Source organism: Dipodomys merriami, unplaced genomic scaffold (assembly GCF_024711535.1).
Source record: "Dipodomys merriami isolate MVZ:Mamm:240054 unplaced genomic scaffold, mDipMer1.0.p SCAF_8, whole genome shotgun sequence".
Classification (NCBI taxonomy): Eukaryota; Metazoa; Chordata; class Mammalia; order Rodentia; family Heteromyidae; genus Dipodomys; species Dipodomys merriami.
The window spans coordinates 32,013,870-32,026,461 of record NW_027206401.1 but is presented as its reverse complement, the minus strand read 5'-3'; the positions used below and the strand labels follow the sequence as shown (position 1 = coordinate 32,026,461).

General features: G+C 42.4%; 1 protein-coding gene across 1 annotated transcript in view; it reads left to right on the top strand.

Annotated features, from left to right (window-relative positions):
- LOC138818976 (uncharacterized) overlaps positions 1–11,203 on the top strand; it is a 147,308-nt gene extending 136,105 nt beyond the window's left edge. The window contains exons 44-47 of the mRNA XM_070010136.1: positions 1,724–1,933; positions 5,332–5,452; positions 9,730–9,857; positions 10,731–11,203. Of these exons, the coding sequence (XP_069866237.1) occupies positions 1,724–1,933; positions 5,332–5,452; positions 9,730–9,857; positions 10,731–10,853 (582 nt within the window). The 3' untranslated portion in view covers positions 10,854–11,203. The remainder of the gene's footprint in view (positions 1–1,723; positions 1,934–5,331; positions 5,453–9,729; positions 9,858–10,730) is intronic.
- The last annotated feature ends 1,389 nt before the right edge of the window (positions 11,204–12,592 follow it).

The window sequence follows — 12,592 nt, the reverse complement described above, 5'->3', positions numbered from 1 at the left end:
ATTTAAAGTACAAAATAACAATTTGTGTGTTTTGAACTCTAAATTCCTGTATGAGTATCTATCAGGTGAATTTATCATGGAGAGTACTTGGTAAACTTTAAAGTCATCATACGTGAATACGTGTTAATATTATGACTAAGAATCAGCCCTCTAGTACTTAGAGTCTGATCTGACACACTTTGGAACAGAACCAAATTATCAACCCACAGCCATTTTGAAAGTGAAAACAGCAAAACCAAAGCTCCCTTCCTGGTGCTCATTGCTTATGTATCACAATTTGGCGTCCCTACAGCTAAACCCTTCTGCTGCCACATCTCGTAAAGATCCACAGTAAACCACAGGTAGTTTGTGATAGTCTGGTTATTTGTGAATGCCTAATTAACATATATATTAACATCAAATTATTTTATGTTAATCACCTGCCAGGCTTTGGTGTTTTCTTTTCTTTTTTTTTAAATTAATTTATTTTATTTTATTTGTGAACATACTGTACAGAGGGGTTACAATTACATGGGCAGGATAATGCATACATTTTTACCAAGCATTGCAGCCTCCTCCTTTGTTTATCCTTCACATCCCTTCCCAGCCTCCCCCCTCCCCCCCCAGTCCCAATCCTTCTCCCCCACCCCATCCCCGCCCCCACCCCCCCACCCCCACACAGACATTGTAAAGCTCGTTATGGACATGACAACTTGTACTTCTCATTGTTGCAACAGGTCCACCTGTATCCTTAAACAACTGGTTTTTCCCCATCTCCTCCACAAGTTATACTGACATCAAATATAGTGAAAGCAGGGGTTATACTGTGGGGGAGGGACATACAAAGCAACAAAGAAATAATCTTATAAATGCGTTAGAAACACATGCATGAAAGAAAAAAACATTAAAATACATATCTAAGGGTTCATTTTCCTAACATCACATTATCTGACCTTTTCCGCTTGACTCATACATATACTAGATACTGCAAATAAGGGAAACCATGGGGCCTATGTTTCTTTGGGCCTGGCTTACTTCGCTTAATATAATTTTTTCCAAGTCTTTCCATTTCCTAACAAATGGGGCAATGTCATTCTTTCTGATGGAGGCATAGAATTCCATTGTGTATATATACCACATTTTCTTGATCCATTCATCTACTGAGGGGCATCTGGGTTGATTCCAGATCTTAGCTATGGTGAATAATGCTGCAATAAACATAGTTGTGCTGGTAGCTTTAGTGTGGTCTTGTTTGTAAACATTTGGGTAAATGCCCAAAAGTGGGATTGCTGGGTCATAGGGGAGTTCTATGTGGAGTCTTTTGAGGAACCTCCACACTGCTTTCCAAAGTGGTTGAACAAGTTTACATTCCCACCAATAATGAAGTAAGGTTCCCTTCTGTCCACATCCCCTCCAGCATCTGTTGTTGTTAGAGTTCTTGATTTTTGCCATTCTAACTGGAGTGAGGTGGTATCTCAATGTTGTTTTGGTGTTTTCTGTCTGCTTGTTCCTTCTATTTTCCCCTGGCTTGTTGCCTCAGGGCTCACAGAATAATGCCAGGCTGGACTAGATCCTGCGGCCCTCACTGCTGTCTGGCACAGGACAGGCTAGTTGTGCTTGTTACCTAGAACCCAGAAGTATGGCAGAGAGAGACTGGTTCTTGCCTGGGATGAAGGGAATGGTGGATGTGTTGCCTGCCTGGCTCAGATCCTTCTTTGGCTTCCTTGGCCTTTCTTTGCCATAGGCTCAGCTGCTGAGGGAATTAGAATACAGAGTTACCCAAGATGCCATCACCCGGCAGCAGCTGGACATCATAAGGACATCCAGCATGGAGAAGCTCATGGAAGATGTGGGGCAAAAAGAACAGCAACTGCAGCTCCTCACTGCAGAGGCTGCAAGGGCTTCGAAACTGGGCCAGCTACAGCAGAAGAAAATGGAGCGCGAACTTCACCAGGTACATGCCAGTGAGCACCAACCAGAGGACTCTGGGAGCAATCTCATTCTAGTCACTGGTCATATTTAGACTACCCTGGTATGTTTGCTCAAGCAAGCTGTGATGGCACCCTTGTGATACCCCTGAAGAACATGTTTCCACCCTACTTGAACCTTCGATCTGGGATTCTCTAGAAAATTCAGCACAGGTGGGCACTGATGGCTCACACCTGTAATCCTAGCCTGAATGGCTAGGATCAAGTACTATTAGGGGTCTAAATAAGGGGATTTTATTCAAGTGTTTCTAGAAATGCAGAGACAAACATGAAAGGCCAAAGTGGTCTGAACACACAATTCATTTCTGTTAACTACATCCCATGGGGGAGGAGGGAGAGGATGATTAGCAATGTGGGACTGGATTAATCTGAGCTCCAACAAAACAAACCACAGGATGTAATTTAATCAAACCTTACACAGGTGTTTCATGCTTATCCAATGGATGAAGAAAGTCCTCAATTCATTCACTAGCAATAGTAGGAGACAGAAAAATAAATTAAATTGAACTATTGCTTTTCAAGTACTCAAGTTGAAAATCAGTAGAGAATTCCATGGTTAAAAAAAAAAATTGAATTGAGAAAATGCCAAATAAAACATTTGGGTAGAAATAGAGGAAACCAGTAGCTTTAAAATTAGAATTTCATGTTTCCTTCAAATACTAAAATATGATTGACCCCACTAAAGAAAGTTGGCATTCCATATTTGTCCTATCAAATATGCTTTTCTAAAAGCCACCAGACAAATAAATAGGTTCATAGATTAGGCTCTCCTAACTTCTCTCTAGTTAATAATTTATTTAATGGAAGATATTCTAGAGATACTCAAAACAAATATTAATACCATATGTATGTCAAAACCACTGGCCTTTATTTGCTAGTGGTATTGAGGTTTGAACTTGAGGCTTCACACTATTTCCTTAGCTGGTGCTGTACTGCTTGAGCCATACTTCCACCCTAGTCTTTTTGCTGGTTAATGAGAGATAAAGTCTCATGCACTTTTCTGCCTAAGCTGGCTTCCAACCTCGATCCTCAGAGTTAAGCCTTCTGAGTAACAAGGATTGTAATCATGAGCCACCAGTACCCAGCTAGCATTTGACCTTCTGTAATGTACTGCTCTGGCTCTAAAAGCCCATGTGTCCATGGGCTTCTCCACTCCAAATAATCCTCATCCAGCAATAGCCCCACAGGCAGCAGTAGCCTCTGAAACTTTCTCTAGCCTTGGCCTCCAGGGGTAGATAACGGCTGTCTAGTCTCAGAGAGCACCAGTGCCCCAGCCTGCTTCTGGTGCCTGAGGAGCTCACTTGACAGCATGAGCTATGAAGTGAGGCTGCCTGTGCATCTCCCAAGCCTTCCAGCTGTGTGACTTTGGGCCTTTCTGTGCTTCACTTTGCCATCAGTACAATGGAAGTAATATAATTACTTCATAGGATTCAGGGGAAGATTAAATTAAGTAACTCAAACACATAATGGGGCCAGGTGCCCAGCTCTCCATAAACATGGGTGTTTATAATTTTGTTGGGACTATGAAGGCAGACAAGCCTTCAAAAGGCAGTAGTAACTGGTTAAATGACTTTGATCAAGTTCTCTGTGCCCCTGATGTGAGGGTGGAGGATACACCCACGAGGTAGGTCCTAAGTAAGCATGCTTCTTTCCCCTGTTAGTATTCCTCATACTTAACTTTGGTCTGGTTCAAGAAATTGTGATATGTTTTCCCACCCAGGAGCACAGTACTGTGCTGGAGCACGGAGGACTTAGGACCAAACTTATATTCACAAGTTTCCCTAACACTGCTGCTCTGAAAAATCCACTGAAATGTACTTTTGAGAGCATCTCCCCCATACAGCATCCCCCTTTAATGTGTTAGGACAGTCTGTGGTCACAGCTGCACGTGTACAGGGGCCTTCTGGTTGGGTCTATGTGGCAGGAGTAGGGATTGAAAGCACGTGTGACCGAATTGTTGAGATTAGCATGTACATTCATTTCCCTAGGTTGTCATAAGACATTACCACACATTGGATGACTGAACACAACAGAAATGTGGTTTGTCACAGTTCAGGAGGCTAGAAGTCAGAGATCTTGGCAATATTGGTTCCTTTAAAAGGCATTGGGGGAAAAGTCTATTCCATGCCCCTCTTTGCGCTCCTGGGGAAAGAAAGCTAGCAGTCCTTAGCGTTTACATAACTCCATTTCGGCTCTGTCATTCCATAGCCTTTGTCCCTATATGTCCCTTGGTATGAGGGTATCCTTACCCTATCCTCTTAGAGGGACAACAGTCGTTAGATTTAAGGCCCACCCTGAAACCAGTATGCCCTCATCCTAACTTAATTATATGTGCAAAGATCCTGTTTCCAAATAAAGTCAGAGAGCTTCCCAGTGGGCATAAATTTTGAGGAGACACTATTCAATCTACCATAGATTACGTTTGTCTACATGTGCCAGTATTGGGCCTGGCACTCTCCCTTAGCTTTTTCGCTCAAAGCTGGAACCTTACCACTTGAGGCATAGCTTCACTTATGGCTTTTTGCTTGTTGAGATGAGTCTCACAGACTTTATTGGCCAGGATGGCTTCAAACCATGATCCCCAGATCTTAGTCTTCTGTGTAGGTAGGACCACAGGCATAAACCACTGGCATCCAGCAGCATGTATTGCTTTTATAAATAATTTTTAAGGATTAGGAATGATCATTTTCAAAGGAAAAGAAAATATCTATGACCTATGCTGATGAGGTGCACTTTGCTTCCATCTCCTGCCCAACTACAGAGTTAGGGGTCAATGATGCAAGGGTTAAGCTGCTCAAGGAAATCCAAAGGTTGCCCCCTGGGAGGAAACTTCTTTTCTGAGAAGATGCTGAGCTGCAAGTGATGAGAGAGGGAGAGACACACACACACACAGAGAGAGAGAGACAGAGACAGAGAGAAAGACAGAGAGAGACACAGAGACAGAGACAAAGAGAGAGACAGAGAGAGAGAGAGAGAGAGAGAGAGAGAGAGAGAGAGAGAGAGAGAGAGAGAGAGAGAGAGAAACACAAGTCTATACTGGAAACTGCCCTTCTGTTCTGAGGGTCCTTTGTACATGCCCTAACTGGGTACCCTAACTTTCCTCTACTCATCTGGTGAACAAACATGAAAAAAAAAAAAAAAAAGAGCTTCGGGCCATGATACACTTAGCTCCTCTAGTTACGTTCTTGGTTTTCCTGAAGCTATACATTTGCAGAAAGACAAGCTTGGGCCTGAGTTCTGCCTCACCCAGGACTCTGAAGAGCTGGTGCTCTTTGTAGGTGAGCCGGAGGCCCTTGAAGCCCCCTAGGATCTGAGGGAACTAAAATGAGCTCCACAAAATACCTCTGCTTTCCTTTCCCCTCAGATGAGAAGCCGGCTTGCCCAGGAGCGCAGTGTGAAGCTGGATGCTTTCCAGCGTGTGGAGGAGCTACAGAGTCGGCTTAAGGAGGCTGAGCAGCCATCTGGGCAGATGAGCACCTTAGGCAGTAAGCACACCCAACTCTGGCCTTAAGAGTTGCGCCGTCAGAGTTGAAGGGAGTACGGAGGCAATGGCTAACAACAACCAGTGTCTAGTCCTGGGTTCTCCACAATGTTTGTTCAATGAATGAATGAGTGAATGAATGACATGTGAATGAAAGAAATCGTAATTATGACTAATGGATTTTCCACTTCAGTTTACCTTGGAGTGGTAGCATCTGTACTAAAAGGTTTCTATCAATAACAATAGTGTATATAATAGATCACTTAAAGAACATTAAGTCCTCCACGGAATTTTGAAACATCTTAATGGCTTGGAATACCAAATACCACATTTCTCAGATGTTATAAAATGTATTTATGATCCGTGAGTACTGAGAACTTAAGGAGTTCTGTGAAAAGACCAATCAAAATAATCCTCTGGCAATGTAGCCAGTGGACAGCAAGGAAGTCCTGATCACTCTCAACTAGTTCCACTAGATCTACAAGAAATCTACCCAAAACCTCACCAAATATCAGTAACAGTTACTTGACCTGTTGTCAGGATCAGCCCCATGCCTCCCTTTCAGTCTTCTAGCTACACCAGGTGACTAAGGGTATGAGGGTTGGGACTTTGGAGGAAGTCAGTCAAATCTTGTCACCGCAGGCTTCCACCCCAATTCTTTTTTTTTGGGGGGGGGGGGGTCCGGTCGTGGGGCCTGAACTCTGGGCCTGGGCGCTGTCCCTCAGCTCTTCAGCTCAAGGCGAGCGCTCTACCCCTTGAGCCACAGCGCCACTTCCGGCTTTTTTTTTTTCTTATGTGGTACTGAGAAATCGAACCCAGGGCCTCTGGCATGCAAGGCAAGCGCTCTACCACTGAGCCATCTTCCCAGCCCCCCACCCCAATTCTTAATTTCTACTTCACAAAGAAACCAAAAGCCATCAGAGAGGAACTGGCCTCCATTTCAGGTCTCCCAGCGCCCCTACTTGATACACAGCTGCATCTCCTCCCACCTGTGCAAATGGAAAAGGAACTTTGATATAGGTGTGGGTTGAGTGTCTCCCAAGTGTTCCTGGGTCAGGAGTTTGTTCCCCATTGTGGTATGCTGATAGGTGTAGCCCAGAGAGAGGTTCTTGGGTCACTGTGAAGCTGCTCTCAGAAGGGATTAAGGTAGTTCTTGCAGGACCCTGGAATTCTGAAGGGAGACCCTGGCCTCCCGTAAGTATTCCTGCTTCCCTAATGAGGCTCCATTAGAGGCCAGCCCAAAAGGGCCTTCACCCACCCTTACTCTCCCACCACCTCATCTTAGACTTTGAATCCCTAGAACTGTGAGCTACAGAAATCCTTTTCTTTATAGAGTTAGCAAAGCAATTGGGTTAATGAAGGATTCCTTTTCCTCTCCAGGGCCGGTCTCTGGGCAGGAGGATCTCATTTATTCCCACCTTCTCAGGAGTCTTGAACAATTCTTTATCTACTTCCTGTCCACACACTCATATTTTCCATGTGTGCCTCCTGATCCTGCAACCAACAATTGTATATTGTTCATGAACTGCAAGATTATAAAGCCAAATATGTATAAAATAAAAGCCTCCCTTGATCATATATTTCTTCTGTTGGTAGCCTTCCTCTTCACCATCAAAATTCTTTTTTTTTTTTTCTTTTTGTCGGTTGTGGGACTTGAACTCTGGACCTGGGCACTGTCCCTCAGCATTTCAGCTCAAGGCAAGCACCCTACCACTTGAGCCACAGTACCACTTCGTTTTCTAATGGTAATTAGAGATAAGAGTCTCATGGACTTTCCTGCCCAGGCTGGCTTTGAACTATGATCCTCAGATCTCAGCCTCCTGAGTAGCCAGTATTATAGGTGTGAGCCACTGGTGCCCAGCTGTGAGTACATTTCTTGTCAAACTTGTTATCTGGCACCCAGCACCATCAAAGTTCTTAAAGGAATCATTCATACCCCTCCCCTCCCCCTCTGCTTTTTTTTTTTGCTGTTCCTGGGTCTGGTCCTGAGCACTGTCTCTGAGACTCTCTGTGCTCAAGGCTAGCATTCTATTCACTTGAGCTACTGCTCCACTTGTTTTTTTTCTGAGTTTATTAGAGGTAAGAGTTTCACAAATTTTTCTGCTTGGGCTAGCTTTGAACAAAGTCTAGACTTTGTAGGCTAAGGTAGGCAGGCTATCTAGTTAGCTACTATGGTGGCTTTAGCACAATTGGGAGCCCGGGTTCCTTCACTATTTGCCATTCTTATCATGTGGCTTCCACCACATGGTCCAAGGCAGCTGCTTAGCTTTCTGGCCCACAGCAACAAGGAAGACAAGAAGAGTCCACTGATCTCCCAAAGGGCACCTCCTTCATGTAGCTCATTGGCCAACACATACAGAAGAACACTAAAGGAGGAGTTGGAGGTCTGGATCAGGTGATAGAGCTCCAGCCAGGGAGCAAAAGCACCAGGTACTGAGTTTGTGTCCTGGTCTAGGACAAAAAAATAGAAAAGAGAGACTAGGAAATGTAGCTTTATTACAGGATAACACAAGTCTAAAAAATGTTTGGGGTTCTGGAAGAACGGCATTTGGAGACCAAGTCTAAGTCTTTGCCATGTCACCAACAATTTGTAATTTCATCCCCACTTCTTCATTGTGCCTGCTTTGTCAAGGATCACCAAGACTTCCATGTCTGAAGTCTAAAGGAGACTGTTTAGTCTTCATGTCCTGTCTTGGCAGCATTCAAACCACGGCTACATACTTCACCTACACTCTTTTTTCTCATTTCCACAGTACTGCTCGTTGAGGTTTCCTCTTCTTCTAGCTGCTGCTTCAGTTTCCGGTTCCAGGCAGGGTGCCAGCAGCTCACACTTATAATCATAGCTACTCAGGAGGCTGAAATGCAAGGCTTTCTGTACATAGACAGCTGGGGCAGGAAAGTCCGTGGGACTCTTATCTCTATTTAACCACTAAAAAAAACAAAAATAGAGCTATGTCTCAAGTGATAGTGCCAGGCTTGAACAAAAAACTAAGGCACTGAGTTCAAGTCCTGATATTGGCACTGTGTGAAAAGAGTGTCTTTTCTATCAAAGTGTGCCCTACATCTTTAAAAGTTCCTGCTTTGGGCTGGTGGCTTGGCTCTAGTTAAGGAAAAGAGGAACTGCTTTGAGATAAGGAAGAACTTTTGAACCATAAGGTTTTGTCTTACACTGGTTCCTCCTTTTCAAGATGGAATAAAGCTCACCTCAAATTATTCAAGAAATAGCAGAGGGATACTATAAATCTTATTATAAAGTTGCCTTATGTATTTATGTCTTACCCTATTCACACTAGCCAATCTCCATCAGATTGTGAACCTGGCCTTAACCAATCTGAGCCTGAGGGGCAGGGCCTGCTGCATTAGGAATGGAGGGAATGGGCAACCTGACTGCTCTGTGTGCAGTCTTGCTCTGCTTGCCAGATTTTTGGCCAATGGCACACCCTTTTGCAGACGTAAATTTGGCCTTGCTAATTCTTTATTCTTTTTGTGTCTATTGTTGTGACTCCAGTGGTTCTTGGAGATCATATTTATAACATTTTTTTTCACCACAAACATATATGTCACAGTCTACCAGTCCCCAAGGCAAATTAGATGGTAAATCTGCCCATGACAGTCCACTAAGTAACAATCTCTTCCCTACCTGGAAGGGGTAGCCTTCACAGCTATCGCTGTGTAAAAAAAAAAAAAAAGTTTCCTGTTCCAGCTTCTGCTCCTGTATCCAGCCTCTGAACACCAGAGCTGTTCAGGATTCATTGTTTCTGGATGCTAACTGCTTATGTTCCCACGGCTTTAATCATTGCTTGCCAAGTCTACACCTGCAGCTTGTAACTCTCCTCCAAGCAAGCTCTGGACCTTATATCCAATGACAACTGGATGTCTTATCCTGGGATCTCCAGCTTGCAAGTTCAGCAGGTCAAACAGAACCCATCTTCCTCTCCTCCTCCAGGCCTATTCCTTTTGGGGTAAAGGAGGCGCTGTCCCAACAGATGGTATTGCCAAATATCCAGTTACTTGAGAAATTTGATGGCTCTTTGTCCTGACCTGTCAATCCAGTTAATTACCACATCCCGTTAATAACTTTTAGTCTACGTCTGCCTTCTAGCTCCACTTTTACATGGTCATGTAACTCTCAGGAAAAATCTCAATCCAAGGTTTGAACCTTAACTCAAAATTGATGAAGTTGAATTAGAGGTCCATTTTAAGGTCTTAACTTTCATAAATTAAGTCTAGTTCCAAACATTACAACCTGATGTCTAATTAAAAACATTTTAAACTTTACAGGACTTACATCCCAAGCTCACTACTCCCTAAATTCTGCTTCTACATCATCCAGATTCTCCCACCAACGCTTTTTGAAAACGAATCTTACTGGTAGTAAAGTGACAAGACAGATTCAAAGACCAAAGACGGTAAGTAATAAGTCTGATTACATTCATGAAACAATGAAAACCTTAAATCTGACATTATGCTTCAAATTTACATTAGATGTTGAAATAAGCCCAATGACAGCTTCTCAATTCAAGTCAATCAAAGGGTGTGGAAGTCAGTACCAGTGCTACATTCCGTCTGGATTTCACTTTTAACCATCTATAACCAGTAACAGCAATCCAATCCCTCATGAGTTCCCAAGCATAGTAGAAATAATTTCATGTCATTTTTAAAAACATGAGAAATTACCCTCCAAGGAAATTCTTAGCAGAGTAGCGTGTATGTGGCAATTTTCATTAGTATCATTTAGTGCACAAAGGGCTTTCATTTTGACATGTCCATATAATCACACATATCCCTCAATCAGACTGTCTCTATCACTCTTCCTCATCTTCCCCCCCACCCCCCACCCCCTGCTTCCCAAACAAAACTCAACAAGCTTCACCAGTCCATTTCCACACACAAACATAAAGTATCTGGGCCATATTCACTCTCCTTTATCCTATCCATCTCCCTCCCCTCTCCTATTATTTCCCACACCCCAGACAGGACCCGTTTCATATTTCTAATATCCAGTAAGTGCGTTATTAAGTGCCTATACATGTGTTTCATAAATATACTTGATTGAGTACCTCATCTAATTTTCCTTTCCTCACTCTCATTTCCCCAATCGATTCTTGACATGTTCCTTTTATCACATGTAGCAAAAAAAAAAAAGTGGGCAAATTGGCCCATTAAAGGCCTAAGGTAGTCTGAATCAATAATTTTCATCTCAATATCAGTGGCCTTTTACTATGCTATAACAAGATTTGCCATTATTTTTAAAATATATCAGTATCTACTTAATATTACAGGTACCTATTAAGCACAAAAAAAGGACTGATGTTTTCCAACCCAGTATGGAAGAAAATGTGCAACTTCCAGCTTTTCAAGTCCAAACAGCTCCATCTAGAATCCCATTCAGATCTGATTGGTAATACTTTTTCAAATTTTATTTGAATAAATGGCTCTAAATTCCTTGAATCTTTTATCTTGGAAGAAAGTACTGCAGAACTGAGATGTGGGTTTGGTGCCAGATCTTAACCATCAACATTAATTTGCATTCCTACAAGCTTCCTTCATCGCTGGTCATCTACTCTCAGTCTCAGAGATATTCTGCAGGTAGGGTAGCTAAGATAGAAGGCCTTGCTGTGGAGGCTGTGTTGTCTGAGCTGAAAAGCCAGTATAGTTGAACAGACATCCATCCACAAAGCATTTTCAGATTGATTTCACTTAAAGCACTATCTGCTTCTAGCAGTCTTGCAGTCCTTCCTGCAAATGCCACAAAGTTCACCTCATACTTTACTAAAGTCTCAATCTAAGTTTTATCTTTTATTTTTTTGTTCAAAGAAGAAAATATGTTCTGGTTAAAACAGTAAATAAATGGAACAGAATTGGCCAAAGAAACATTTACAAACATAAATGTATTATTATTGTCTGGATCTTAAATGTCCCCAAAATCCCAACTCTTGATGCTATTGGAAAAATGGTGGAAATTTTAAGAGATGAGGTCTATTAATAGGAACTTACATCAAAGAGGATTTGGGAGCCCAGCCCCTTGTGCCTACACTTTTACTTCCTGGCTACCATGAAGGGACTTACCCATCCTCTTCTGCCATACTCTCTTGCCTTGATGTAAATTACCTGGCCATAGCTCCAAAAGCAATATGGCCAACCACCAAAATGACATACTTAAATCAATTCCTCTTTTTAACTTCATTAGCTCAGAGATTTGGTATAATGACATAAAGCTAGCCAATACAAATATAAATGGCTTTTCAGCTGGGCGCTGGTAGGCTAATGTTTGTAACTCTAGCTGCTCAGTAGGCTGAGATCCAAGGATTACAGTTCGAAGCCAGCTCTGGGAAAGAAAGTCCCTGTAAGACTCTTATCTCCTATTAACCAGAAGTGGTGCTGTAGCTCAAAGCACTAGCCTTGAGCGAAATGAGCTCAGGGACGGCACTCAGGCCTGAAGTTCAAACCTCATAATGGACAAGAAAAAAAAAAACAACTAAAACAAACCAAAACAACATGAAATGGCTTTTCATATTATAGAGGATAAATAAATTGATTTTTACTTTTATACCACACACAAAGAATTCCAAATGGACAAAAGATCTAAATGCATATATATATACAAACTTATTTACCTCCTCACACACACAAAAAAAAGCCAAGAGGAATATTGGTAGTTTGATATTAAAACAAAAACTTGAGGAATGGTAGCATGTCTGTTTTCCTGCATTTAGGAGTATGAGGCAGGATCACATGTCTGAGGTCAGCCTAGACATACAAAAGAACGCAAGCACTTCAAATTGAGAAGACACTGTAAGGTATTACTTACATGTCTAACCCAGACCTTGCAAATGTTCCCTCTTTGCCAACTGTCAGGCGAGGGTGCTAAGACAGCTCTGTAGAAAGTTCTGGTGTACTTCTTGGTCAGATTCTCTCCAGATAAAATCTGGAACTCAAAATCATGGAGGTTTTGCTAAACTAAATCTACTATCCAGACGTTCTTTAGTTTTATTTATTCTCATCAAAACATCACTCATTATGCTAATTGCTTGTTTTGGTTAATGTTTTTCCTTGGTGATACTGGGATTTAACTCAGAGCTTGCCTTGTTCAGCAAAGTACTCACTTGAACTACACCCTGAGTTTGTTCTTTTGCTCATTTCC